Raw genomic sequence first — 26,901 nt, forward strand, 5'->3', positions numbered from 1 at the left:
TTTGTATCGCCGCTCTGTTATATGGATCCGTGTCTGTATCCGTTGGAATTGTTTGATAGTCTGATAGACTGGTGGCGGCAAACTGCATTTTTCCCGTTTAATCGCGTGTCTGGACCTTGTGGTCGCCGGCAACAACCTCGGCGTACGAAGGAGGAACACCCTGAGGATCAGAGCTGCCCTCTCCAGAGTTTGCACCACCGTTCTGCTGAGGTCGAGAAGAAGGGCTGGGGTGCTGCTCAGGCCGAGAGGTGGTACCATAGTTCATACGGCCCTGCTCCTCCTGGGGCTTGGGCTGCTGGCAGTGAGCGCCATGGGGCGTCTGAACGTAGACATATGTGACACGGCCGCCTCCGTGCTCGTTGGGGATAGCCTCGTACTCGTACGCCGGCTCGGGGAACTTTGCGATGATGTACCAGGCGTGGAGAAGGCCGGGGATGAAGCCGAGGATGCAGAGGAGGATGTTGATGAGGGAGTCGGCGCTACAGATGCCGCACTTGACCCAGACTAGAGACCACGGTTAGTGAGTCCATCAGGCAGGCAACAGGCAGACAGGCAGGCCACAGGCAAACAAGCGAGCGAAGATATTTACAGCAGACAGAGCTGCAAAGCAGACGATGATGCGTAGATGGTGGGGTGATGCGATGCGACTTACCAGGCAGCGGGGGGAAGAGAATGGCGAGGACGCCTAGGAAGATGTCGGCAGAGCACATGATGATGGATGACTGGCTTTTGTTGTTGATGACAAGAATCGAGGTCTGAAGTTGAGAGTCTATCGCGAGTATTGAGACGAAGAACAGGCGAAGAACAAGAAGAAATCAAGGGTCTCTTGGTTCGTCGGTTTTCTCGCCCTACCAGAAGGGAAGGATAAATGATAAAGAGCGCGAAGTGGGCTTGTGACGGATGATGACGATGCTTGGAGCTGCTTATTGAATGGGGTTGCGTAATGATGGGGCGGAAGGGGGAACTGTGATTGGCTGGGTTTAGGGGGAGGCAAAGGTACTAAGCCACTGAAGGGAGAGGCTGTGGACTCACTAAAAATTACGTTGGGGTGGTTCGTTATAGGGTAGATCCGAGAGAAGATGTAACATCAGTTATTGGAGTCATAACTGGGTGATTATATTGATGGTGTATGGTGATGTTGCCACTGTTTGTTCAGAAGCAACGCATGAACACTTCAATTCTTAAATATACAACTAAGTTTCTGGCACATGGAAAGCGCGGTGTGTCCGCCTGCAGCCTGGCCCTGAGTTGAGTCACCACCGAATCACTCACACACACAACATCACGCACACCTAATCCAATCAAGTCTAGCATCCAAAAGGCTATGCTGTAGCACAAATGCTACCGTACCCTTTGAGTGAAGTGAGGGCATCGCTCCATTAGTACTAATCATCCCTTTTCCTGTGGATGATATTGAAAAGTCACTGCAGAATGATTCATGATCCAATACGTATCAGTCGAATCACCGCCTCGTATTCATGCTGCAAAATGCATCCCTAGCTTATGCAGCTTTCATGCAATGGAAATCGCATGACATGACACGCTTCTATATACCTTAAACATAAAGCCGTCCCTAGATAAAACTGGGCCACATACCCTCGCTCGGTCAAGCCTCCTCTCACCGAATCTCTCCCGATATTTAGCCTCGGTCAGTGGGGGCTGACCTTGAACTTTTCTACTACCAAGCAGCAGCCTTGCCATTAGCGCGTCTTCATGTCCTAATTCACCAACTTTCAATCCTGCGCCTTGCAGGACTCCAACCCGCAAACATGGACGACCTTTTGAATCTCGAGCTTCTGTCTCTCGTTTCAAAGGTCACCTCTGAACTCCAGAACCATGTTGGAATCAGTGACAAGACCCTCGCCGAGTTCCTCATCGCACAGCGTCTCGAGAGCAAATCTAGCGATGACTTCCGCAAGAGGCTCGATGGGCTCAATGCCGACTTCCCGCCCAGTTTGATCGACAGTTTAGATCGTCTGGTGGTGGCGATGCACCCCAAGTTCAAAGGGCAGAATGGAGATGCGCACCACGACGAGCATCATCACCATCGGACGTTCGAGGAGAACGAAAAGGTCTTTAGCGGTCTTGCTATGCCCGATAAGACACCCGGCTACAACGACGGCGCGGACGCTATCGATGATACACTGGCGCTTTTGGAAGGGCTCGAGGGCAAGGCCAAGAAAGAGAAGGCATCTAGAAAGAGGAGCAGAAGCCCAGAAGATGAGCACAGAGAGTCAAGGTCACGCCGGCATAGATCAAGATCTCGAGATCGGCGGAAGCGGGACAAGTACAGGTCGCGGTCACGGTCGCAGGACGCCGGCAATGAAGACTGGCGAGATGGATTCCGAGAGTCTAGGAAATCACGAAACCGACGACGACACGACTACGATGACGACATCGACCGTGACGACTTCAGCCGCGCTCCTGCACCCGAGGTGGATGACCAGCCCATCATGAACAAGATCTACCAGGGCCATGTCACTGGAATTAAAGATTTTGGTGCCTTTGTCAACCTTCACCACGTCAGAGGAAAGGTTGACGGACTGGTTCACATTTCTCGCATTGTATCTGGTCAACGGGTGACTCACCCCTCAGATCTGCTCTCCAGCGGGCAGCAAGTCTGGGTCAAGGTTGTCAGCATCGAGGGCCACAGGATAGGATTGTCCATGAAAGACGTCGACCAGGAGGACGGCCGAGATCTTGAACCACAGGCGAGGTTGACGACTGGTGCAAACATGGAGGCGCTTGGTGGCGGTGGAAGAAATGGTTTCGTCGATGTTGCCCCCGCAATGCCTCGCGATTCTTTGGGCCCCCCCAGACGACAAAAGAAACGAATGACATCTCCAGAGCGATGGGAAATCAGACAGCTCATTGCATCCGGAGTGGCAAAGGCCTCGGACTATCCCGATCTCGAGGAGGATTACAATGCGACGCTGCGTGGCGAGGGCGAGTTGGAACTGGAGGAGGATGTTGACATTGAAGTTCGAGAGGAGGAGCCGCCATTTTTGGCTGGCCAGACTAAACAGTCTTTGGAGCTTTCCCCTATTCGAGTGGTCAAGGCCCCTGATGGATCCATGAACAGAGCCGCCATGGCAGGAACAACGCTTGCCAAGGAGAGAAAAGAATTGAAACAGAAGGAGGCTGAAGAAGCTGCCAAGGAGGAATCGAAAGAAAACCTGTCAAATCAGTGGAATGATCCAATGGCCGATCCCGATAAGCGCAAGTTTGCCAGCGATCTAAAGCATGCGAGAATGAACACTAGGACAGACGAAGAGCCTGAGTGGAAGAGGGCGGTTATTCCCAAGGGGCAGTCGCTGGGCAAGCGTACTAACCTCAGTATCAAGGAGCAGCGAGAGTCTCTGCCCGTCTTTGCGTTCCGTTCGCAGCTGATAAAGGCAGTGCAGGAGAACCAAATCTTGATTGTGGTTGGAGAGACTGGCTCGGGAAAGACAACCCAGTTGACGCAGTATCTCGCAGAAGCTGGGTTCGCAGACAACGGCATCATTGGATGTACGCAGCCTCGTCGTGTCGCCGCCATGTCCGTTGCGAAGCGTGTGGCGGAAGAAGTTGGCTGCAAGCTTGGAGAAGAGGTTGGATACAATGTCCGTTTCGATGATTGCACCAGCCCTGCCACCAGGATCAAGTACATGACGGACGGTATGCTACAGCGAGAGATTCTCATGGACCCCGACATGAAGCGGTATTCGTGCATTATGCTTGACGAGGCCCACGAGCGAACTATTTCCACCGACGTCTTGTTTGCGCTGTTGAAAAAAGCACTCAAGAGGAGACCCGATATGAAGGTCATTGTTACTTCAGCCACTCTTGATGCCGACAAGTTTTCCGCCTACTTCAACGAGTGTCCTATCTTCACAATCCCGGGCCGAACGTATCCCGTCGAAATCTTGTATTCTCGCGAGCCTGAATCTGATTACTTGGATGCTGCGCTTGTCACTGTGATGCAGATTCATCTAACAGAACCCAAGGGTGATATTCTTCTATTCTTGACTGGCCAAGAGGAAATCGACACGTCGTGCGAGATTTTATATGAGAGAATGAAAGCCCTTGGACCGAGCGTACCGGATTTGCTTATCCTACCTGTATATGCACAGCTTCCGAGCGAGATGCAGAGCCGAATTTTCGAACCTGCTCCCCCTGGAAGTCGAAAAGTTGTCATTGCCACGAATATTGCCGAGACATCCATTACCATTGACGAGATTTACTACGTCGTTGACCCTGGTTTTGTCAAGCAAAATGCCTATGATCCCAAGCTCGGAATGGATTCCCTGGTTGTTACGCCCATCTCCCAGGCGCAAGCAAACCAGCGAGCCGGTCGAGCTGGTCGAACTGGTCCTGGAAAATGCTTCCGTTTGTATACAGAGGCCGCCTACCAGTCAGAAATGTTGCCAACAACCATTCCTGAGATTCAGCGACAAAACTTGGCAAACACTATTTTGATGCTCAAGGCAATGGGCATCAACGACCTTTTACATTTCGACTTTATGGACCCGCCGCCAATTAACACGATGTTGACAGCCTTGGAAGAGTTGTACGCCTTGAGCGCACTAGACGACGAAGGCTTGCTAACTCGTCTGGGGCGAAAGATGGCAGATTTTCCCATGGAGCCGTCACTGGCAAAGGTGCTCATCGCTGCTGTTGATCATAAGTGCTCTGATGAGATGCTCAGCATTGTAGCCATGCTCAATTTGCCCAATGTCTTTTACCGCCCCAAGGAAAAGCAGTCGCAGGCCGATCAGAAAAAGTCCAAGTTCCACGATCCTCACGGAGACCACCTGACGCTTCTCAATGTGTATAATGCCTGGAAGCATAGCGGCTACTCTAGCCCCTGGTGCTTTGAGAACTTTATCCAGGCGCGGTCAATGCGTCGTGCCAAGGATGTCCGAGATCAGCTTATGAAGATCATGGAGCGCTATAAACATCCGGTCGTCTCTTGTGGACGTGACACGCAAAAGGTGCGCCAGGCTCTCTGCACGGGCTTCTTCCGCAATGCAGCGCGCAAGGATCCCCAAGAAGGGTACAAGACTCTCACAGAGGGCACGCCAGTGTACCTTCATCCTAGTTCGGCCCTCTTTGGAAAGCAAGCTGAATGGATCATTTACCACACGCTCGTGTTGACGACGAAGGAGTATATGCACTGCACGACGAGCATCGAGCCGAAATGGCTGGTCGAGGCAGCTCCGACATTCTTCAAGGTGGCGCCGACGGATAGACTAAGCAAGCGGAAGCAAGCTGAAAGAATTCAGCCACTGTATAATAAATTTGCCGGAGAAGACGACTGGAGACTCAGCGCCCAGAAGAGAGGTGGAAGGGGTGGTGGCGGTGGTACTTGGGGCTAGAAAAGGGGGACACTGGTGTGGAATCATATACGTTTGGGGGTGGAAGAGGAAGCTCTTTCTCACAATTTTACATATTGGGGGTGCATTGTGTGTATTTGCATGGAGTTTTTCGGCTGATTATGATGGGAAAGAATCCGAGTTGAATATGAAACTAGCGGTTATCTTGGACAAGGAGGTGGTCGTTGACACAATTCTAGAATGCGAATCTAATTAAGAGTGAGATGCGTTCACGACTCAAAGTGTTGTTCACCTTGAGTACTTTTACTGGCTCTTTTTGCCATTTGTGATTGAGTTCATTTGAGATCCATTATTTGTATAGCTAACTGAGCACTCGGACGTTAACTGGCACTGAATTACATGCGTGATGCACTGCAGGCTTCATCCCCCATCAAGCCTGAACCACATTCTTAAGCCTGAACCTGGGTGACCAACTGTTTAAATAAGGAACCTGATGACCTTGAGCTGAATCAGGTTCGCAATCTCCTCTGCCGGAAGCCGTTCCTTTCCACTGGCCTCAAGATGCTCCTGAAGCTCATCCGCAGTGAACTTTCCGAGCGTTCCAACGCCGAGGCCAAAGTGCGTTCCATCGCCAAGCTCAATAAAGGGCTCGCCGATCTCATCAACGCTCGTGCAATCTGCATCACGATTAGTACATAAATAAATGCCCACTAGCAGGTGCTGAAAAAAAGAACACTTACTCTGGCTACCAGCCAGCTCCTGAAGCTCTGCCTGCCTCTTACAATGCGGCAAAGGCGAACAAGGCTCAATAAAGCGCACCTCCTGGATCCCCGTAATCTGCTTCTTCTTGGACGAGCAGCACGAGTGGGCTTGTTTCACGCTGCACTCTTCTTTGCCGCATTTAAGGTCTTTGTCCTTTCTGTATACTTTGACGTAGTCTAGCTCGTTGCCCTTGTCAGTGTAGAAGGATGCTGCGGTGCCGGAGGTGAGGCCGTAGCATTTGTGGACTTCGTGGATGTCGAAGTCGACGTAGGCGCCGCCGGCGCAGTTTTGTTGGTCGAGGTAGAATTTGGAGTTGCCGGCGTGGACAACGGTGGCGAGGTTGGAGGAGAGAAAGAGGAGGGAGAGGGCGGATGCGAGGATAGAAGGCATGATGAGGAAATGAGGTGGTTACTGTGCGGATGTAAATGGTGAAGTTGAGGGTGAGATTGGAGATGATGCTGGAGAAGTATCTGGTATTGAGGGAGTTTTCGATGGGATCGTGGAGATACTTATAGTTGTTTGTTTGTGAATGAATGGTGTTGAGCTACATATTCTCAAGGAGGTGTGATATGCTGCATATTGATGGGTGGAAGAATAATAAACGATGTCGGTGAAAGCGAAGGCCAAACAACATACGATCCAACGATATCTTGAAGCTCGTTGATGTGTTGGGTATGTGAAAGAGGTTTTACGCTAAACCGGCTCACCGCAAACAATGCTCAACAAGTAGTGTTCTAGACTCTGATGATGTCCCATTGAATCTAGACCCTGACACATATGGCAAAAGAGAAGCTCAACGCCAAGGATCTTCAACATTCACGCTAAGACGCGAGGGCTTGAAGAGATGTCTGATCCTCTGCCGATCCGGCCTCTATCGTGAGTGATTCGGTCAATATTATTTGAGCGACAAATTTTCAAAAGGAGATTATGAAAAAGGTTGTAATGAGATGACGAGAAAAAGGGAACATTGAATCTCTCTTGTTGGTGATGCTGTATCCATAAGAATGTGAATTGGATAATGTGGTTGGTGTTGGATGTCAACGGTACCAATTGAGAAACAATAAGCGAAGAGTGGAAAAAGTATTCATGAAGCTGAGCTCGCGAGATTACATGGCTATATCTTACTGCTCTTGTTGCTCTTCTTAGACGTATCTACCTGCCTCTGCAAGTATTTGATGCTATCGCCATTGAGGTATTCTCATAGCCTCTCTTGCTTTACCATCTTTCTTTAGTATATACTTGGATATCTTGTGCCACTCGAGTCAATTGTAGTTTACTTGTCATCGGATATGTGTAATTATGGGCATAATCTTGGATTTGAACCCGATTTACTTGTTCACTATCAGAAATCTTGCTCACCTTTCAGCTTCCAGAGACTACCCATCTCCCGGCAATCTTACCCGAATTCATGTATACATTTTTTATGTAATCTAAATGCACGTACATCTGTGTTGGCTCGCATGGTTCTAGGCCGCCTCCAAGTCAAAATCAGCCCGTTCATATCTGAATTATCTAATTTGACGACTCTTTGGACCAACCAGCGTGGATGCCTATCGTAAGGCTGTACACGCTTGGACCTGTTAGTGTGGTCCAACCACATACAATTTGGCGAGAATTGTGCGAGCATGTTGGCTTAGTTCTCCGCGAAGCGGAAATGTGAAGAGCTCTCTAAGATTTGGAATGTGATCATGGGGTATGTAGGCAGAGGGACAACATAACACATGAACACCAGCGGCTGTTTATTGGCTGTGTAACCGAGCTTCTCTGTGGTTATTTTGTGGCTGGATACACCCAGGTTAGTCGACGCCGATGCTGCTGTTGAGTTGAACATTCGGTTGATAAGAGACGTGTGGAATATGATTCCATGTGCTTGTGTTTCCACTGTCATCATCACACACCGAGTTTAATTTTATGCTTGACAGCGTACTAGTACATGTAGATGCCTGCACTGGGCCTACCTATTCACCAGCTTGCAGCCATGCTGAATACGTGTATACGGCGTCCTAGGTACATGCCATTATACAGGTTGAGCAAATGATTGGGCACAATTATGGTAGACTCTGCTGTCAAGCTAAAGACGTTCACCAAGCTGATTACAGACACCTACCTGGGTATTATATCCCGTACATACCTACCGAACCTTACAAAATAGTATCTTAACTGCGTCATAGATCTTATCTCTGCATGGAATAGCGTTTTAGTGTTTGCACTTGCAAGCCAACCGAGCGCCCCTTGTTCGTATCGTGCCTAATTTTGCTCCGGGCTCCAAGAGGGCTGAGCAAGCCTCGCGATGCAGGTGTCAGCGGCTAATAGGGATGGAGAGGCTCAGCCTTTGGAGCCCTGCTCCTTGCAGCAGGCTGTCAGTGCGCCATTTACCGTGGGGGGGGGGGGGGGGGGGGGGGGGGGGGGGGAAGATATAGAGTGATGATGGTGTTATTTTGGTCAGGAAACAGCTGTGAATGACAAAGGAGTTGTCCTGTATTGGTCACCTACATGTATCCTGACTGCATGTGTAGGCATGGTATTGATAGTATAGGCAGGGCATGGGGCATGGGGCATGGGCTGTTGGTGGTGACACTGGATTCTATCAACTCCCAGATGACCTACTTTTGCTCTCTGTGCTTCTGTAGGATGAGGGCGTGGCTGTGGTTCTGGCGCTGACACGTATTGGCATGTAAGTGAACGGTTTGATGCAGCATTGGCACCATGTGGTTGGACATGTCTGTGCTAAAGAGTCACGCGGGAGTGAAAAAAAAGAAGAGCATTACATAGGTGAACAAAACGGCCGTGAATTGGAGATTGACCCGCTGTTGACGCGGAAGATAGCGGTGCAACAGCTGGTTACCTAGTGCTAGCATTAGTTGTTTCATGTCATTGAATCCGGGCAGTTGAGCAAACATCGAATCACGGGCACACAGTACGTAAGAAGATAGATGCCGAGCTGGGCTGAGGAGAGACAAAGGACTGGAGACATGGAGAGAGAGAGAGAGAGTGGGTGGAGAGATTGAGCGTGAGAGAAACATGCAACCAAATGATTCGAAGACCGAGAAGTAAAAGAGACCTGGAAAGGCTGAGAGGCTGAGATGAGGATGATTCCTAGCTGGCCTGAAGCTAGCTGAAGAGCTCTCACGCTCACTCGGTGACTCTATCTCCGGGTTCCCCCCTGTAAGTCTTTACATGATGTGTGCTAGCTGTAGAGGCTGCCACTGCTTTATACGTACAAGACGGGGATATGGAATCCCGTCCAGAAATCTGTCAAATCCTTCCAACCTGCATCGCTCTCGTTATCGCTCCGTGCCATGCCATGCTAGTCTATGCCATTACGTGCATTTTGCCGCGTGGAAGGTGAGGAATCCCAACCCAACAGTGCGCCTTACCAAGATCTCACACGCATTGCCGCTGCGATTGGCCGGCGCTGAAAAGCGCTGAATTTGGTCTGTGTGGCTCAGCACCAGCAGCCAGGCAAGGGGGGCGACAAATTGCTTGGGGGTCAAAAGACGCCTGTGGACGCCTGTGGCTCCGGCTAGCGGGCTATGGCCTGCTGTAATGGGCTGAAGAGGGCGCTAAGGCGTGCAACCCGCAGGCTATGCCGAGCCGGGCCTGGTGGCGGGAAACAGCACAGCGCTTGTGCTTGTGCTTTTGTCGCAGTTGAGCGAGTCGGTCAGAAGCCGCCACTCTGTTTTGTCTGCACGGTCTGTTCACCTGCAAGCTTCAATCCGATTCACCAACCGGCGCTGCCACAAGGCATTTTTTCCCAATTCCTCTGTGTTCTTCTACTCTACTCTACGCCCATACATAAAACCTCGAGCCTCTGCCCTGACTCAGCGCCTCTCTTCCGATGCTCGACATGGTCGCGCGATTCCTGTGACTGCGGCGGTCCTTGAAACCCGAGTCATCTTGCAGCCTGCAGGCGTGCCCTATTTCGGCGCCAATCACGACCCTTTTCCCGTGCACTCTATAAAACATTTTGCATACCTACTTTGAGTGAAAGAAGAAAGAGAGAGAAGAAGAAGAAAGACCTGGATCAAGACCAGGACATCACAGCCATGGGAGGAAAAAAGAGAATTCCCACTCCGGACCAGCTCCGCGACTACAACTACGCCGTTGCCGGACAGTGAGTGATCCCGCGCCTTTGTCTGTGATGCGTGCGCGCAAGGAGGAAGAGACAGAGAAAGCAGAAGAAAAGACTTGTCTCATACCATCGTGATCGTGTGTGCTAACTCATCCCTCTTGCGCAACAACAGTGCGGGCACCTTGTGCGACGCCGACGGCGAGCTCTTCATCAAGCCGTGCACGCAGACCGAGATCGACTTCTACCAAGCCGTCGAGACCCAAGGCTATCGCGACTTTGCCGACATCATGCCCCTCTTCATGGGCGAGCTGCGATTAAGCAACCCCGAAGAGGTGCCCCTTGACGATGGGCTCATGGGAGTCATCGCGGGTAACGGCGACCTCAAGACCACCAAAGAGCAGATTGCCGCGACAATCGCAGAGCACGTCGCAAAGGTCGCCCCTGACGCCACCTCAGACCAGACCACATGGGTTCCTACACAGGGCAAGAAGATCAAGACGGACAAGTCGGTGGTGCTGGAAAACGCCTCCTTTGGCTACAAAAAGGCAAACATTCTCGACGTTAAACTTGGCGTCCGGCTGTGGGCCGATGATGCCCCTGCCGAGAAGAAGAAGCGCTTTGACACAATCTCGTCGCAGACGACGCACGGAAAGCTGGGCTTCCGCATTTCCGGCATGCGAGTGTATCAAGGCTCAGAGGACGAGTCCACGTGGGACGACGAAGGCTACACAATCTACGACAAGGATTTTGGGCGGCTGACGGTCAACGACGACAACGTTGTCGACTCCTTTCGGAAATTTGTCTTCAACAAGGCTGCTGGCGTCGACCAAGAGTTGGGCAGAGCCGTGTGTTCCGCCTTTGTGCGAGATTTGCAGCGCATCGAGCAGGTCTTGGCCAGTCACGAGACCCGCATGTACTCGTCGTCTCTCCTCTTCATCTTCGAGGGCGACGGCGATGCGCTCGCCTCTGCGATTGAAAAGAACAACGAAATCATGGAGCGTGATTCGGCCGAGTCATATACCTGCCCACCGGTCGAGCGCGCAGGCATGAGGTTAGACAACCGGATGGACAGCGGCATCGTCTTGGAGGATGAGGACGACTTTGAAGATGTGGATGAGGACGAGGACGACCTCCAGCTGCCCCAAATCTACACTCTAAAACTCATCGACTTTGCGCACGCAAACTTTACCCCTGGCCATGGGCCCGACGAGAACACCCTTACTGGAGTCAGAAGTCTTTTGCGGATTTTCAAAGAGCTGGCTGGCGAAGATGACTAGACTCATGCACGATGGCATGGCTTTCTTTTATTGGTCGCTTTCCCCATGTCTGTACCTGTATATACAACAAGACCGCACTCCATTGGCATGATGGGAGTGGCTACTGGCGTTGTGGGAATTTGATGGCTTCCTCTTGCAAAGAAGAAAAAAAAAGGATGGGCAATATTTATACCTTTTGGAAGGAGAATCTTTCCTGATACCCCAGAGAAGTCTAAATGACGAGGAAGGGAAAAAAACACAGAGAGACAATACCCAAAACTAGGTGTTTGTGGTGTTACGTTGGTTTGGACAAAACTTTGAAAGGTAGAGCTCGGCTCCGCATGGAGATGGGATGGGAGGAGATTATGTGTTTTTTTACTGCCTATAATGACGATATGACGGCTTAGGCGCAACGGAGGTTTTTGCTTTCCTTGTCTCTTTATTACTTTTACGTTGAATTTTTCATCTGCTGGTGTTTAGGGGGTTGGGGTGAGGATGAGATGCGGTTTATATGCATGGAATGGATTATACATGAAGTCATTTAGAAAATAGTGTCATCTATCTAGGTACAGACAATATACAGCGATAGAAGCTCTCACAATTTCTCTCTTATTTTCTCTCACATGTTGCTCTTCCTATTCAACTCTACATTTGGCTTCAGGTTGCCTCATCACTCATACAGAAAGAGTTATATATATGCCTAACGATCACATTTGATGCAAGATCTGGGCACCAACGCAGCCCAGCTGGAATCTAATTCTTAGCGCCATGCTGGAAGACGTCAGCGGGCCGCTGGCTCTCCAATTAATGGGCGATTCACAATCATGTTAGCAGATACCTTTCACTGTATGGCATTTTAGCTACCCGAGGCTGTATCTTTTACCTCAAAGCTAGGGCCCCACACGTCGCACTGGTTCCCGCTTTGCGCTTGTCGGTACGTATCGGCAGTATCGATTTCGAGCTTCGAGCTTCGGCTTCAAGCTCCAGCAAAAGTTGCGACACTCCGCCATCAGCCTTGCTCTTTTTTCTTCTTTATGTAGGCGGCCATGTCCATTCCCGGCCTTGGGCAAATCCCGGTACAAGTGCGTCACTCTTTGCTGAATCTCTAAACTGTTGAATTGTTTGTTGGTTTGACTGCGATCAGCTCTACTGACATTCTCGACTCTCTTCCTCTCTCCAGGCGGCCGTTTCCTCGACACGAACCATTTCCCTTCGCCCGGCTTGGGAATGGCGATTCCAAGTGCCCCCGGGCAGCTCCCTTACTCTTAAGATCCTCTCGGGGACAGCCGAAAAGGACGGCGTCGAATTGCCGCTGCGCAATGCCTACACCTTCTCCGGCATCAAGTCCAAGATCCTGACATGGCACGGCTGCGAGCTGGAGATTGACGGGCGGTGCGACAATGACTCTATCGCCGAATACTCGAATCCGGCTGCGAACCCGGCGACTTCGCACGTAAACCTCCACGCGCGGCTCAACGACATGCGCGTGGACGCCTCCAGACAGCGCCGCGAGGGGCCTAGGGTGCTGGTGGTTGGGCCGCCTAGCTCGGGCAAGACGACGCTGGCTAAGACGCTGACGAGCTATGCGACGCGCCAGGGATACCAGGTTATTACGGTCAATGCGAATCCCAAGGAGGGCATGCTGAGTCTGCCTGGGACGTTGAGCGCCAGCGTGTTTGCGACTGTCATGGACCCTGAGGCTGTGGATGGTTGGGGCTCGACGCCGACGAGCGGACCGAGCACGATACCTGTCAAGTTGCCGATGGTGTTTAACTATGGAAGAGAATCTGCGGAGGATGATGAGGATCTTTATCGTGAGCTTATCGCGAGGCTGGCTGGAGCGGTTAGCAGCCGGTTGAGTGAGGACGACGAGGTCAAGGGGTCGGGAGTGATTGTGGATGGGATCGGAATTAGCGAAGACGGTCAGATTGGGCTAGAGCTGGTGGCACATATTGTTGATGAGTTTTCGGGTAAGTCAGTCCAGTTCAAAGCTAATGAGTTCATTGTATCTGTAATCACGAGACGGCTAATATCTTGCGTGTAGTCAACATTGTGGTGGTGGTTGGGTCGCCCAAAATCCACACTCAACTTTCGAGCCGGTTTGCAACGGAAAAGACAAGTCTTGGGGAGACGATACAGGTGGTTTCCATTGACAAATCCGATGGAGTAGTGGAGAGGGACGAATCGTTTCTGGAACAGTCGCGCGAGGCTGTGATTAAAGAATACTTTTTTGGAGACGCAAAGAGGACGTTGAGCCCACAGATTCAACAGGTCGACTTTGATAGTCTGGTCATTTACAAGCTGGCAGACTGTAAGTCAACCCGCTTTCTCACTATTCGTTACACAGGCCATTGACAGTTTGCATCTACAGATTCACCTGATGAAAAGCACAGCTTGGTCACGGAAGAGCCCTCGTCTCTCATGCAGCACTGGACCTTTGCAGTTATGAACGCCTCTGTGCGTGATAGCCCGGACGTGGTTCGCGCAGCCAACGTGATGGGCTTTGTGTATGTGGCGGACGTAGACGAGGATAGGCGGAAGATTAAGATTTTGGCACCGGTGAGCGGGAGACTGGGAGATAGACCGCTAGTATGGGGCAAGTGGCCAGAGCCGTACATCAACTTGTTGGGATAGAAATGTCTTGGAGAAAGCAAGTCAAAAGTTTTGTCATGAATATTGCGTGCACGATGGTGTGACATGGACTTGGTGTGATGTTTAACACTTGTTGACAGGTGACTGACGGACTCGAGGCTTGTGTTGCCTAAGGAATTCGTTTTATGCGAGGGATGAAAGTACGACGTTCTATCTCGATTGCAAGACCAGCACGATGGTGTTTGGTTGGCTGCGCCTTCGTACTCGGAGCACTTTATGCTGTCTGATGTATCAGGTGGCATTGCCAAGGTACACCATATGCAGCAACGACATCACATGGTGCAGTTTTATCCGAACAGAAGCGAACAAGAAGAGGCATTTCAACAAAAAGACCAACGCAAGGGAAGAGGGGGCAAGGGGGAGGCTTAGCATCGGTTTTGCGATTTAGAAGTTGGCTCTCTACTAAATGATACGGTGAACACGCGTCGAGCCAAGAAACACCAGCCAAGAAGACTGGAGGAGAAGAGCCAAGAATCTATGAGGAGAGAGAGCATGGGTGAAGTGCTCCGGCTGTGCCCGGGTTGGTTATGCTTAATCAATTAGTGGCTTGGTCTGTGGCGGAAAGCTGATGATTGTGAAGCTTTTCATCGTTTTGCGTTGCTTTGGCACAGTGCTGCTTTCTGATGCGATGGAGTTACATGGACTTATACATCACGGCCGAGGAAGCGAGAAGGTTTCGCTTTTGTCTGACTGTACGTACAGTATTGGTGTGGCTCAATCCGTCTTCCGGGGCCGATGCTGTCGAAATTGCGTATTACTTGAGTCTGCCCAGCACTATTCAATGGCCGGACTAACACGGAACGAGACAAAGGTGTGGATGAGACGTCGAGCACGTGTACCGCCACTTTTGGGCAGCGGAAGTGCGGGCGCGGGATACGTAAGATTGACGGGGTTTTTGAGGTAGTGGGAATGGTGTGTCTGCCAAGAGAATTGGCGTTTGGATAGAGGCAAGTGGTTTCTTTTTTCTGGAGACATTGAGGTGCGGGGTTTTGATATGAAGATGATGAGGATTGTGGTGATGCTGGAGATGGGCTTGGGATGTGGTGGTTTGATGAGCTACCCTGGATGATGATATTGAAATTGGGAGGCTCGAGATGGGGGATCTCAGAGGAAGCAAAATAGAAATAGAAACGGACCTCGGCCGAAAGTAACCCAAAACACAATCTATGACGGTTTCTGGACTGGAACAAGATGTCTAAGCACCCACTATGGCAACATGGTTATATACAGCCAGATGCCACTATACGACGCCGTGCAGCCACTGACACGCTCCACATTGATGCTATCCTCTGCTGTAATCCCCCTCCGGGCCCATATCACCGGGGGGCGGGGCATATGAAGCTGCCGTTCGATTGGTCTGGGGCCGTGGTCACGGAGTCGCTAGTTTGAGGGCAGATCCCGGCAAAAGGTTTGTTTCTTTGCAGTGACATGACATGATTGCTGGCGTATTGGGCGTGTGTTGGTTTGATTGATTGCCGCTGTGCCGTGGGGTGCAGCAGCACGTGCCCCGATGGGATAGTATTTGGAAAAGCTGAGGGGGGATGGGATGGGAAAAGTCAATCGATTCTGCTGTGGTTGGTTGATGTTGATGTTGATGATATTGAGATTGATGTAGAAGAGCTGTATTATTGGATGGATATACGGAATATGTACATAATTGCTGCTCTTGTGTTATCAAGTCACATGCTGTCCTATTATCGATAGATGGATAAGCGGCAATCAGCAGTGACGAAGATGAAGTTCTCTCCAAAAAACAAAAAAGCAAACTTCCCTCACCATGAACTCAATCTCGCATCATCCCTCACATAGTGTCTCTTGGCACATCACACACAAGCAGCAATTGCGAAACTAGCTCCAAGCTGCAGGGTGGGCTGCGGCTTTGTCTCCAAGCGGAAATCGGGTCTCTCATCTCTTCTCCCCCCCCCCTCCACACCTTGCATATCGTCTTTCTATCTATCCGCCGCCTCCGTTTGATAACAGCGTGCTGTTTGCCCAGCCCGCCTGTGATTTGTTGGCTTGGTTGATCGGCCGGCCAGGTGCTTTGGGCCAAGATACAAGCTCCATCATTATAAAGCCGAGTGGGAAGCTACACTCTTGTCTCCGGGATGCTTGCTTCCCCTTCTTCTTCTACCCTTTGCCTTTCCCAGGCTTCACTTCGCCTCTTTTTTTGTCTTGTATTAAACAAGGTTGTATCTTATAGCTACCTGTATAGTTAGCCAGACGGATCTTGAAGGAACTTGAATTTTTTTTTCTCTTCCCTTCTATCCCTCTTCTTTTGCTTCATCTCTGCCCCTCTCGTTCGTCTCTGCCCCTCCAAACCCCCACCACCAGAAAAAGGGCAAGGAGGAACAGCCGTTTGACTTTTACCCCAAACAAATTCTATATATATAAATAAAAAAGACCTCGTGTCTTGTCCCGGCTGGAAACAGCTTCTCGATACCCGTTCGATGGGAGAGACCGTTATTGTCGTCACGAATGGTGCACAAGACGCCAACGCCTCGTCGGACTCGTCGACCCTCTCCAGCAGCCAGGACGACCAGCCTCCTATAGCGGAACCCCCCGACATATTAGCTATAGAGAAGCCGCATTGTCCTCACACCCTTTCAGCCCGGCGAGTTGCTGAGCTCCTCCAAACCGACGCCGAAGATGGACTAAGTGTCGAGGAGGCTGCCGCCCGCTTGGCTCGGGACGGCCCCAACACTATCAAGGGAGCAAAGGGCATCTCCATCTGGGAGATCTTTCTCCAACAGGTTGCCAATGCCTTGACTGCCGTGCTCATCGCCGTAATGGCGCTGTCCTTTGCCATTCACGACTTTGTCGAAGGTGGCGTGGTCCTGGCCGTCATTCTCCTCAATATCATCGTGGGGTATGTTGCAAAATGAAACTGACGCAGAAAGGAAGAGACCAAGCCTACTGCTATAGCCATTATTTCTTTTCTTTCTCTTTCTTTTTTTTTACTTCTCTCTTAAAGGGAATCATTTACATGCTTCCCACTACTTTTCATGTCTTGCTCACACGTTATGAAACAAAATTACAGGTTGATCCAGGACTACCGCGCTGAGCAGACAATCCAGTCGCTCTACGCCTTGTCTACTCCCAAATGCAAAGTCATCCGGAATGGGTTCAACGATACCGTCAAGGCAGAAACCCTAGTCAAGGGTGACCTGGTCTGGCTCTCCACTGGAGACGTAGTTCCCGCCGATTTACGTCTTGTTCAAGGCATCAACCTCGCAACGGACGAATCTCACCTTACGGGTGAATCTGTAGCCATCAGCAAGAAGCCAGATGTCATCTTCAACGACCCCGATCTCCCCATGGGTGATCGCACAAACTTGGTCTACACTGGAAGCTCTGTGACTCGAGGCCGAGCGACTGGCATTGTAATATCCACCGGCATGAAGACCGAGGTCGGCCAGATTGCCGAACTGCTGCGTCAAAAGAAGAAGCAGAACACTGGCTCTGGCCCCGTCAGCAGGTTCCTCATCAACTGCTATCAGACTAGCAGGAACATTCTTGGCCTAGAAGGGACGCCTCTGCAAGTCACTCTCAGCAAGTTTGCTCTCCTGCTATTCGCTTTGGCCATACTACTAGCCGTCATTGTCTTCTCTGTTAGTAGGTGGGACATTGACGACAATGTTCTGCTGTACGGCATTTGCGTTGGCGTCGCCGTTATTCCGGAGTCCCTCCTTGCCGTACTTACCGTCACTATGGCTGTCGCTACCAAGGCAATGGTTAAGGGTCATGTAATCGTTCGCCAGATGCCGTCTCTCGAGGCCGTTGGCGGAGTGACCAACATTTGCTCCGACAAGACCGGCACCCTCACCCAGGGACGCATGATTGCCCGCAAAGTGTGGCTTCGAGGCGGCCTCGTTGGGCTTATCGAAGGCACCTCCAACCCCTATGATCCGAGCAGCGGCACCGTGTCGTGGTCCGGATCACTCGTAGGAACTTGCTTCAACGCCTTTCTCGACACTCTCGTCCTATGCAACAACTCCACCGTTAGCGACGGCAAGAAGGAGCTTGAGACTGACTCCAGTAGTGTCACAACGGCCTTTGGGTCAGATGAATGGAAGGCAGTGGGGGAGCCTACGGAGATAGCTCTCAAAGTCTTTGCTCTGCGCTTTGGGAAGAATAAGACTGCCGGCGATGAACTCGTCGCAGAGCACCCCTTTGACTCGTCGTGCAAACTCATGAGTGTTGTCTATGGTAGAGACATCGATGCCAAGTCCCAAGTGTATACCAAAGGTGCCGTTGAGGTAATTGTGCCGAAGCTCGACGAATCTGAAGAGCTGAAGCAGACGATCCACGCCATGGCGGAGGAGCTCGCTGCTGAAGGCCTCAGAGTGCTCTGCATTGCTAACAGAACCCTGGACCGGGAGAAGGAAGACGCCCACGACCGTGCCCAGGTCGAGAGTGGCCTTCACTTCCTGGGACTTGCTGGTCTGTATGATCCTCCTCGTCCGGAGACGGCCGGTGCAGTGTCGCAATGTCGTCAGGCCGGTGTTGCCGTGCACATGGTGACGGGCGACCACATCAAGACGGCGACAGCGATTGCATACGAAGTTGGCATCTTGTCGCATGACGTACCCTTGTCCCCGAAAACTGTCATGTCGGCGATCGATTTTGGTAATCTCACAGACGACCAGATCGATGCCATGGATACCCTTCCGCTTGTCATTGCCAGATGCAGCCCCCTGACCAAGGTCAGGGTCATCAAGGCATTGCATCGCCGAAAGGCGTTTTGCATCATGACTGGTGACGGCGTCAACGATTCGCCAGCGCTGAAACAGGCCGACGTGGGCATAGCCATGGGCGATAGGGGAAGCGATGTGGCCAAGGAAGCGTCGGACATGGTGCTGACGGATGACAACTTTGCATCCATCGTGACAGGCATCAAGGAAGGACGCCGGCTTGCAGACAATATCCAAAAGGTAGGCTTGTTGGCCCTCCCCCAAGCCACAAATACTTGTACAAAGATGATTGGGCTAACGCGTATATGTTTGTAGTTCCTTTTGCATCTCCTCACTTCCAACTTGGCCCAGGTCATCCTTCTATTGATTGGGCTGGCGTTCAAGGATGAGGACAAGATCGCTGTGTTTCCGTTGTCGCCACTCGAAATCCTATGGGCTAACCTGGTCACCTCGTCACCCCTTGCTCTTGGCTTGGGCTTGGAAGAGGCGCAGCCAGACATTCTGCAGCGTCCGCCCCGCAACTTGCGGTCGGGAGTCTTCACCTTGGATCTGATTCGGGACCAGTTCGTGTATGGCACCTGTATGGGGTCTCTCTGCCTGGCGGCATTTATGCTGGTGGCTTATGCATCTTCTGGACAGGGCTTTCATGACCTGCCTATCGACTGCAATGAGAACGGCCACGGCCATGACGGATGCGGCCTCGTGTTTCGTGCGAGAGCCGCGACGTTTGCTACTCTGAGCTTTTTGCTCCTGATTACTGCTTGGGAGGTGAAGCACTTTCATCGCAGTCTGTTCAACATGGACGAGAGGTGGAAGGGCCCCTTGTCTGTCTTTAAGACAATCTATCACAACCATTTCTTGTTCTGGTCCGTTGTTGCGGGATTCATCATTACCTTCCCCGTCATTTACATTCCTTACGTCAACAAGGTTGTGTTTAAGCACCAGGCATTAACGTGGGAGTGGGGTGTCGTGTTTGGCTGCGTGGCGGTCTACATTGTGCTCATTGAAGCCTGGAAGGCCATCAAGCGCCGCTTTAGCCTCGGCATCGACAAGCATCCCAACCAGGCAGCCATCTCGCAGGCGTAAGTCTGTATGTGGCTGAGTTTACTAAGTTGTTTGAGTTCCACAAGGCATACCTGAGGGACAGACAGGGACTTTTTCATTCTTTCACTCTTTCTCGAAAACTTTTCTCAAACAGTTTGGCTACTATACTATCTATCATCAGAATGTCTACGGTATAAGGATAAGTATAAGTTATGCAGTATTAGGTTATTCACTCGTTTGGCACAAATTGGAATCTTTTTTGGTTTTGAGTAAATTCGTCTCTCCTGTCAGATAACGCGTAATTTCATTCTAGTAAGTGATATGTGTGTCTGCTGCGTAGGCTATCTAAAAAGCAAAGTGTCGTGAACCGTATCTAATGCTTGCGTGGAACGTAAAGTTGGTATATAGTTGGGATAGTTGGTATATGTGTGAGTGAGTTTGAGCCGATGGGCTGGATGCTTGGAATGTGACAGAGATGTTTGGTGTGAGTGTGTGTGTGAGTGTAAGTGTGGTTAAGATGTTTGGATAAGGTGTTGCTTATGCAGTCTTGATGTCGGTTTGGATGACCTGTGTTTTGAGTGTTAGTTTGAGGGAGGAAGATTGATGGGTGAGAGAGGGGAGACGTACGAATTTCCAACCGCTGATGCCTTCCCACTTTCCGCGGACGTACATTTCGTAGCTGGGGGATGAGATTAGCTTCTAGTTAATGTGACTGAGTTGATGGAGTTTTTGCTTACCATTGCGGATCGCTGATGCGGTCGACGAGGGGTTGGATGTTGGGGTTCTGGGCGAGAGCCTCGGTCCAGTTCCACGGGTCGGCATCGGAAGCTGCCTTGTCCTTGAGCTCGTTGGCGGGACCGTTGGGAATGTCCGTGTAGACGCGCTTCTTGGTCTCGCCCTTGAGGAAGTTGGGGGCTTCGCCGGTTTTGCTGCCCGTGCGGACGTAGCCTCCTGTGAAGGTGACTTCTGGGACGAGCCTGAGTTGAAGAATGTTAGTATTGACGAGGTTTAATGGAGGTGGCATAGGGGATGGTTTACTTCATCTTGGCGGTGTATGTGATGGACATGAGTTGGGTGTAGCCGGAGCAAGTGACGGTTGTCCTGTGAATGAGTTAGTTAGCTTTGATGGGATTGGGATGGAGGGAGTGAGTGAGTGGGCGTACGCTCGGTTTGCCGGGCAGATGACGGGGCAGTCGAAGTCGATGTTGAGGGTGACTTCGTTGCGCTTGGTGTCTACGAAGGTGTCTGATCCGTTGAAAGCGGCCTGAGATGATGAGTTAGTTTGCGTAAGAGCATATTGCTTGTTGGTTCATGGTGAAGACATACCTTGATGTGGTCGGTGACGACTTGCTCAATACCAGTGGCGGAGGCGTACCTAATGGGTGAGATGATTAGCTTTGTTTGATGAGTGAGAGAAATGACAACTTACTCGTTTTGAGCGGTAAACATGGCGGCGTTGGAGTGAGTGATTGCCTCCGTCTTTTCTTCCTTGATGGCGATGTTGACCTGAGTGCTACACAAGAGGGTTAGAGGCAAAAAGTTGGGATGTAAGTTGTGGTATACTTACTTCTCGTCCTGAGCTGGCACTGTGAGGGTTTTGACCTGTATGGGGGTTTTGTTTCAGCATCAAAATAGATCGACAATGGCGGGCTAAAAGGGGGAGTACGGACGGTGAAAGGAGACAGCTCTTGGATGATGGGCTCGTCGAATACGAAATCAGAGAACTCGGCCGTCCAGTTGTCGAAGCGGAGACTTGTGCACTGCTTGTTCTGAACGCCAAATCAGTTAGCCTACCCCCCTCAAATCAAAAGTATGAATTGTTTTTTCTCTTTTTCTTTTCTTCTCTTGTCCTTTTTGTTTCTTGATTATGATGAAGATATGTACATACGCCGTATCCCTTTGGCTTGCTCAAGTTCTTGAGCAGATATGACCTTGAGTTGCCTTCGGGGTGGAGCTCATGCTGGAATTCTGACCCGCTGGATATCCAGGACATGCCGAGGAGACTAGCGATTATATGTGAGTAGGAATCTTATTAACCAAATAATGGCTGAGTACAAAGATTTTTTGCAGAATCTGAGCAACCAAATTATGGCGTAATAAGGAGATTTTTTTGCATACTTGGCTAGGTCAGCGAAGGGGCGGCTTATCCCGTGTATGACTTTGGATTCCAGCTCCGAGGTCGTTGATTCATAGCTGATGCCCTGCGGTGGGGAGTTAGTCATGATGAAAAGAAGGAGAAATAAAAAGGGCGAGGCTTAGGAAACAGGGCGGCGGTGGTTTCGAACCTTTAACTTGAAGACAGCTTGAGCGCGGCTATGAAAGACTGTTAGTACATGGAATATCATGGATTGTCAGGGTAAACTTGAAGGAAAACTCACCGAATGTTCTCGTACAGCGTGTCGGCTTTGCGTTCAAACGTCTCCCAAGTCTTTGTTTTCGTGTCAGCGATTCTCCTCCCCAAATATCGTGGAAACTTACCTCGGCCTGTTTCGTCATCTCACCACAAGCCTCTCCAAAGTAGGTCATCTTGGCCTTCCGGACAGCCTCCTCCAGCTTCTCGGGCGTATCCAGCGTAAAGTCGACGACGCCGGACAGGACCTCGTTGACGCATCGGTTGAGGGCCTGGCGGTTCCACTTGTTAACGAGGGAGTCCAGGAGCAGCAGCTTGGCGATGTGGTAGTCGGAGATGCCGCTGGCCAGCCTGTTGCGGGCCTCGGTGACGCGGAGCTTGGCCTCTTCTTGCGAGAGGCTGAGGTGGGCGACGTTGCTCTCGAAGGCGGCCTTGGCTGTGCTTTCGCAGGTGGCGAGGTGGGATGTGATCTTCTCCTTGGACAGGAACCTGGTGACTTGGAGCGTGTCGCTCTGGTTCTTGAAGTCGTCGATTTGGGCCTTGACGACTCGGTCTAGCTCCTTGTCAATGTATGACAGGAACTCCTTCAGAACTGTTTGGAAGTGTTAACAGCTGATGGTAAATGAGGTAGGAGACATAGGATATTCTTACCAGCCGAGTACTTGTCGCCAAATGTGCTCTTCTTGGCAGACAGTTGGTTGTCAAACTCGTTCAGGTAGTGGTCATACAGACGGTTGCTCATGGACTTCTCCTTCAAAAAGGTTATGAGGTTTTCACGGGTTGCTGTGGTGTCAGTGAGGGCCTTGAACTCTCCAACATCGTCCTTGGGCAGCAGAGACTCGTCCAGCTGCCTCTGATAAGCTGCGAGATGTTTTTCTAAAGAAAGAAGAAATGTTAGTCAGGATATCGACAAAGAGCGATTCGTAGTCTCATCTATTTAAACTTACCGAGTTCCTGGGCAACGTCCTTGGCCATCTCCTGCTCTCGGACAGTAACCTTTGCCTTGACAAGGTTCTTGGCCTTGTCAACCTTTTCCGCGTAATTCGTCTTAATCGTTTCTGCATTCTCCCACAGATACTCAGTATCAATGGTGTTGTTGTAGTGCGTTAGATGAGAGCTCTGCTCCTCATCCGCGCTCGTCTCCCAGATGGACTCATCGCCAATCAGAGTCTCCTGGTAAAGTTTCTCAAAGGCGGCAGCAATTGCTTCGGAGCTTGTCGTGTCCTGCTCAACAAGCCATGAAGCCCAAGCGGTATTGAGGTTCTGCTTGGCAATCGCCGCAGCTGTGAAGAATGCGCGGTCGTATGTGACTGCGTAGTTTCCCCTCAGAGCCTGCTCGTCGTAGGATGAGATCTTCTTCTTGTAGGCTTCCAGCAGGTCGCCGTGGAGCTGATCCAACATCTTCTCTGCAGTGTTGGATGAAATGGATTTGAAGTCGGAGACTGCATCATTCACGGTATCTTGTATTGAGGCAATCAAATCAGCCAGCTCCTTCTCGGCGAATGCCTCAATCTTCTGGAGGTTTGCGGCCAAGACTTCATTTCGCTGGCCATCCGACTCCTTGATAAGACTCTCACATGTATCCCTAGAATTGTTAACGAATACCCAAGAATGGTGCAGTAGGGTTTGCTTCTTACTTGATGGTCTGTTGTGAGAGATATTTGAGCGAATTACGCACATCGGCCATGCATTTGTGCATAATACGATCGAGTTTCTAAACCCAACTCATTTAGCACAAAAGTGACGTACAAAGAGAAAAGAAAGATGAGCATACCTTGTTGCAATCCTTAGTGCTGATGAGTGCTGGGTCCTGGATCAGCTTATTGCATGCTTCCCTAAAGTCGTGGTGGAGTTTGATGTGGGATCTGTTAATGGCCTCGTTTTCGGCCGCCCGCCAAATGTCGGGCACGTGAAGCTGGCCGTTTTGCTCAAGCCGGTTGATGGACTTGACAATGCTTGACACAAAATCTGCGGTCGAAGCACCAGACAAGGGAGCTCCGGCGACGAGTCGAGGAGTTCGGAGCATCTGGGACAGCTGGGCCCGCAGGTTCTTGAAGTCTTTGACGTAGTTGTCGTTGAAATCATCGAGAACAAGGAACTCCTTGGTCTTGTCGTTGATCTGGCTCTGCACTCCCTCCTTGAGAGAGTTACCGCGAAGCAAGTGAACCTAAATTTGTGTAAGCTCTTGTCGCTTCTCCCTTCTTACGTCTCAAATGTTAGGTCATGAGATGGCTTACTGTAACACCTTCGAATTCGGAGGCCAGCTTCTCTCGAATCTTGTTTCTCCTCTTTACCGCCTCCGTCCTGCCAATTTCTTTTTTGAGGATGTTCTTTCTGACATCATCCACTGGTTGGGTGATTAGTATTATTAAACAATGTGAAATGGTGATTCATTTCGTATCATGTAAAAACTTACCCGAGCCTCCAAGATCATACCTTTTGACGACTGTTAGACCTTCCAAATCTCATGCATGTCGAATGGAATCAAATTGGAAACTCACTTGTTGATAATAATGACCAACTGACCAAACTTTGGTCCACTGGTCTTCTTGTCACCACCGAAATTTAGCTTGTTAGCGGCCAGCGTCATCATCGCCAAGCTCGTCAGGATGGTGTCCTTGGCAACATCTGTAGTGTTGAAAACGATGACACGGGAGCATAGAATGGCGGGAGTGAAGAGCATGATGCTGCAATTACTTTAGCATCTGCAAGCATGGTAAAAAGGGTGGATGCTACTAACTCGTATAAGTCGCCCTGGTCTCCATGGCCTTCTGTGTCGAGGAAGGCAACCTTTTGAGGATTTGCCAATGCCACCTCTACGCCGTCATCAAGCCTGGAGAATTCCTTGGCACCCATAATCTTGTTTCCCAGATTCGTACCTGTGCGAGAGATTGAGTTAGTAATCGTCAGCAATATGCACAGTGATTCTTCTTACCTCTTGTCCACGATTCGGCTCCGGGGCTGGTGGAAAACAGCGGCTCCTCCGTGCATCCCGCAAGAAGGTTCATGAGGGTTGATTTGCCACTACGCGTCGGGCCCATGATGCTGATGAGGTTGAGGGCATCGTTAATCTGTCGCAGGTGATGATTGACGTCGTCGTTGCACTGAAGCACGTAGTTGATAGCCTCGTCAGGGTCGACGTCGGTAGCATCATCGAGAGCAATCTTTTCGCTTGCCGTCTTGACGCTGAGGGCTTTGACACTGGTGGCCTTTACACTGGTGGCCTTTACGCTGGGGACATGAACACTGGTGGCATTCTCACTGACAACGATCTCGCCATCAGCATTCTCACCATCAGCGTTCTCGCCTTCGGCAATATCGTCAAGAGCGTCTTCGCTAGAGGGCTCCTCACTAGAGGGATCCTCGCTGGGGCTCAATTCGCTAATGGGCGCGTCATCCTCATCCTTCTTGACGCCGTTGTCAATCTCAAGCCATCGCAGCTGGTCGCTGGTCCCGCCAGCAACCAGCTGGAAACTCTTCTCCTCCAGCTGACTTCACGGTTGGACACTGGTTAGCAAACAACATGCGTCCGGATCATTGCGGAGAGAAGAAATAAGATGAGCTGATTCCATACAGTGAAGGGTCATTGAGATCCATAGATGAGCTGTTCATGCGCTCGGTGGACGTGCTGAAGCGGCCATCGCTTCTTGAGAGTCGCTCTACAGGTTTGGCATCAGACGACTGCAAGCAATTACGCGGTGAAGGAACAGATAGGGCAAGAGTATCATACTGGCTGACTTGGACCACGACGGCATGCGCTGAGACAGCGACCTCATTCGCATAACCATGATGGCAGTCTTTGGTCAATGCTCGACGACGGATACTGATGAAATGCTTCACTTGATAGCCGTCGCTGGCATTGTATAATATAAAATGAAGTTCTCATCAAGCGGTAAAGAGAAAAAAGGCTGGAAAGCCCCCCAAACGCCCACTGAAAGGGATTAGCTCCCAGACAAGGATCATGAATGGATACTACTTGTGCCAGCTCCGAGTCCACGTCAATGCAAATCCTGGTGTAAGGCGGCGACATGTGATAGGCCGTTTGCAGGGCCTCTGCTCAAGTTGGGCTGCCATAACGTCCTCTTGCGGTGCCTGACTCTGCTTGCACAAGGCGACCTTTGTGAGGACCCCCTGCTATGCCCTGCTATGAAAGGGGTCCATCTATCCCGTTACACGTATTATTGGGGACATCAGGCGGTCACACACGTGGAGACTCGCTTCACTGACTCGCGCCTCGATTTGTGCTTTCAGGACTGGTGCGTAGAACACGTCAACCCATGAAGGCCAACCTATGCCTGAAGCGTGATAACGTCGTGCACGACGATAAGGCGGGGATCCGTCCATTGGCCTATAAGGCACTTGGAAAACGGTGGCGATGGGCCAAGGAATCGATTCATCGCATTGCGGTTCACCTAAAGACTAAAGTACATGCAATGCATAGGACGGACGGGCATCGTCTGCAGCGCGAACGTTAGGGGTCATCTGCACATGCAACCCTTTTAAACCCATCAGGATGTTTGCAGGGAGCAATTGCAAGCGCCGCGGATGCCGCCCGGAAACCCTTTTATCGACGTCCAATTGATCTTTGCTGGCCGAATGACTCTGATTCTGACCCAACGTCTGGTCGGTTTTGGTAGGTGGTTTCGAAGAATGGGCTCCTGTTCTGTTCCCGTTCCCGCTTCCGCTCTTCTCTTCTCGCCTCCTCACCTCGCCTCGCCTCCTCTGTCCCGTCTCCTGTTTGCTTCGTTGCCTAGGACTC

General features: G+C 50.9%; 7 protein-coding genes across 7 annotated transcripts; 4 read left to right on the top strand and 3 right to left on the bottom strand.

The window, feature by feature from the left end:
- Positions 1-97: 97 nt before the first annotated feature.
- T069G_08098 (proteolipid membrane potential modulator domain-containing protein) lies at positions 98-710 on the bottom strand (the record flags this gene model as incomplete). Its single annotated transcript, XM_056175308.1, has 2 exons — positions 98-504; positions 653-710. The coding sequence occupies 2 exons, from the start codon at positions 708-710 to the stop codon at positions 98-100; spliced, it is 465 nt and encodes a 154-aa protein (XP_056026257.1).
- A 1,059-nt stretch (positions 711-1,769) lies between these two features.
- On the top strand, positions 1,770-5,357 carry T069G_08099 (helicase associated domain (HA2) domain-containing protein; the record flags this gene model as incomplete). The annotated part of the gene is made up of 1 exon (XM_056175309.1): positions 1,770-5,357. One exon carries the CDS (start codon positions 1,770-1,772, stop codon positions 5,355-5,357), a length of 3,588 nt encoding a protein of 1,195 aa, XP_056026258.1.
- A 435-nt stretch (positions 5,358-5,792) lies between these two features.
- Positions 5,793-6,467, bottom strand: T069G_08100 (uncharacterized protein; the record flags this gene model as incomplete). The annotated part of the gene is made up of 2 exons (XM_056175310.1): positions 5,793-5,992; positions 6,056-6,467. The coding sequence occupies 2 exons, from the start codon at positions 6,465-6,467 to the stop codon at positions 5,793-5,795; spliced, it is 612 nt and encodes a 203-aa protein (XP_056026259.1).
- Positions 6,468-10,123: 3,656 nt separating this feature from the next.
- Positions 10,124-11,426, top strand: T069G_08101 (inositol polyphosphate kinase domain-containing protein; the record flags this gene model as incomplete). The annotated part of the gene is made up of 2 exons (XM_056175311.1): positions 10,124-10,191; positions 10,322-11,426. The coding sequence occupies 2 exons, from the start codon at positions 10,124-10,126 to the stop codon at positions 11,424-11,426; spliced, it is 1,173 nt and encodes a 390-aa protein (XP_056026260.1).
- A 1,025-nt stretch (positions 11,427-12,451) lies between these two features.
- Positions 12,452-14,039, top strand: T069G_08102 (mRNA cleavage and polyadenylation factor CLP1 p-loop domain-containing protein; the record flags this gene model as incomplete). Its single annotated transcript, XM_056175312.1, has 4 exons — positions 12,452-12,487; positions 12,586-13,375; positions 13,450-13,716; positions 13,777-14,039. 4 exons carry the CDS (start codon positions 12,452-12,454, stop codon positions 14,037-14,039), a joined length of 1,356 nt encoding a protein of 451 aa, XP_056026261.1.
- A 2,465-nt stretch (positions 14,040-16,504) lies between these two features.
- On the top strand, positions 16,505-19,834 carry T069G_08103 (e1-E2 ATPase domain-containing protein; the record flags this gene model as incomplete). The annotated part of the gene is made up of 5 exons (XM_056175313.1): positions 16,505-16,923; positions 17,095-17,610; positions 17,671-18,065; positions 18,120-18,988; positions 19,064-19,834. 5 exons carry the CDS (start codon positions 16,505-16,507, stop codon positions 19,832-19,834), a joined length of 2,970 nt encoding a protein of 989 aa, XP_056026262.1.
- Positions 19,835-20,329: 495 nt separating this feature from the next.
- T069G_08104 (uncharacterized protein) lies at positions 20,330-25,930 on the bottom strand (the record flags this gene model as incomplete). The annotated part of the gene is made up of 25 exons (XM_056175314.1): positions 20,330-20,359; positions 20,420-20,471; positions 20,530-20,769; positions 20,831-20,893; positions 20,956-21,056; positions 21,119-21,167; positions 21,222-21,305; positions 21,360-21,394; positions 21,463-21,561; positions 21,681-21,795; positions 21,911-21,993; positions 22,078-22,105; positions 22,171-22,220; positions 22,271-22,734; positions 22,794-23,018; positions 23,090-23,727; positions 23,780-23,856; positions 23,917-24,309; positions 24,380-24,489; positions 24,559-24,578; positions 24,644-24,829; positions 24,883-25,021; positions 25,078-25,634; positions 25,717-25,801; positions 25,873-25,930. The coding sequence occupies 25 exons, from the start codon at positions 25,928-25,930 to the stop codon at positions 20,330-20,332; spliced, it is 3,981 nt and encodes a 1,326-aa protein (XP_056026263.1).
- Between the last annotated feature and the right edge of the window lie 971 nt (positions 25,931-26,901).

This window comes from Trichoderma breve, chromosome 5 (genome assembly GCF_028502605.1).
Source record: "Trichoderma breve strain T069 chromosome 5, whole genome shotgun sequence".
NCBI classification, from domain to species: domain Eukaryota; kingdom Fungi; phylum Ascomycota; class Sordariomycetes; order Hypocreales; family Hypocreaceae; genus Trichoderma; species Trichoderma breve.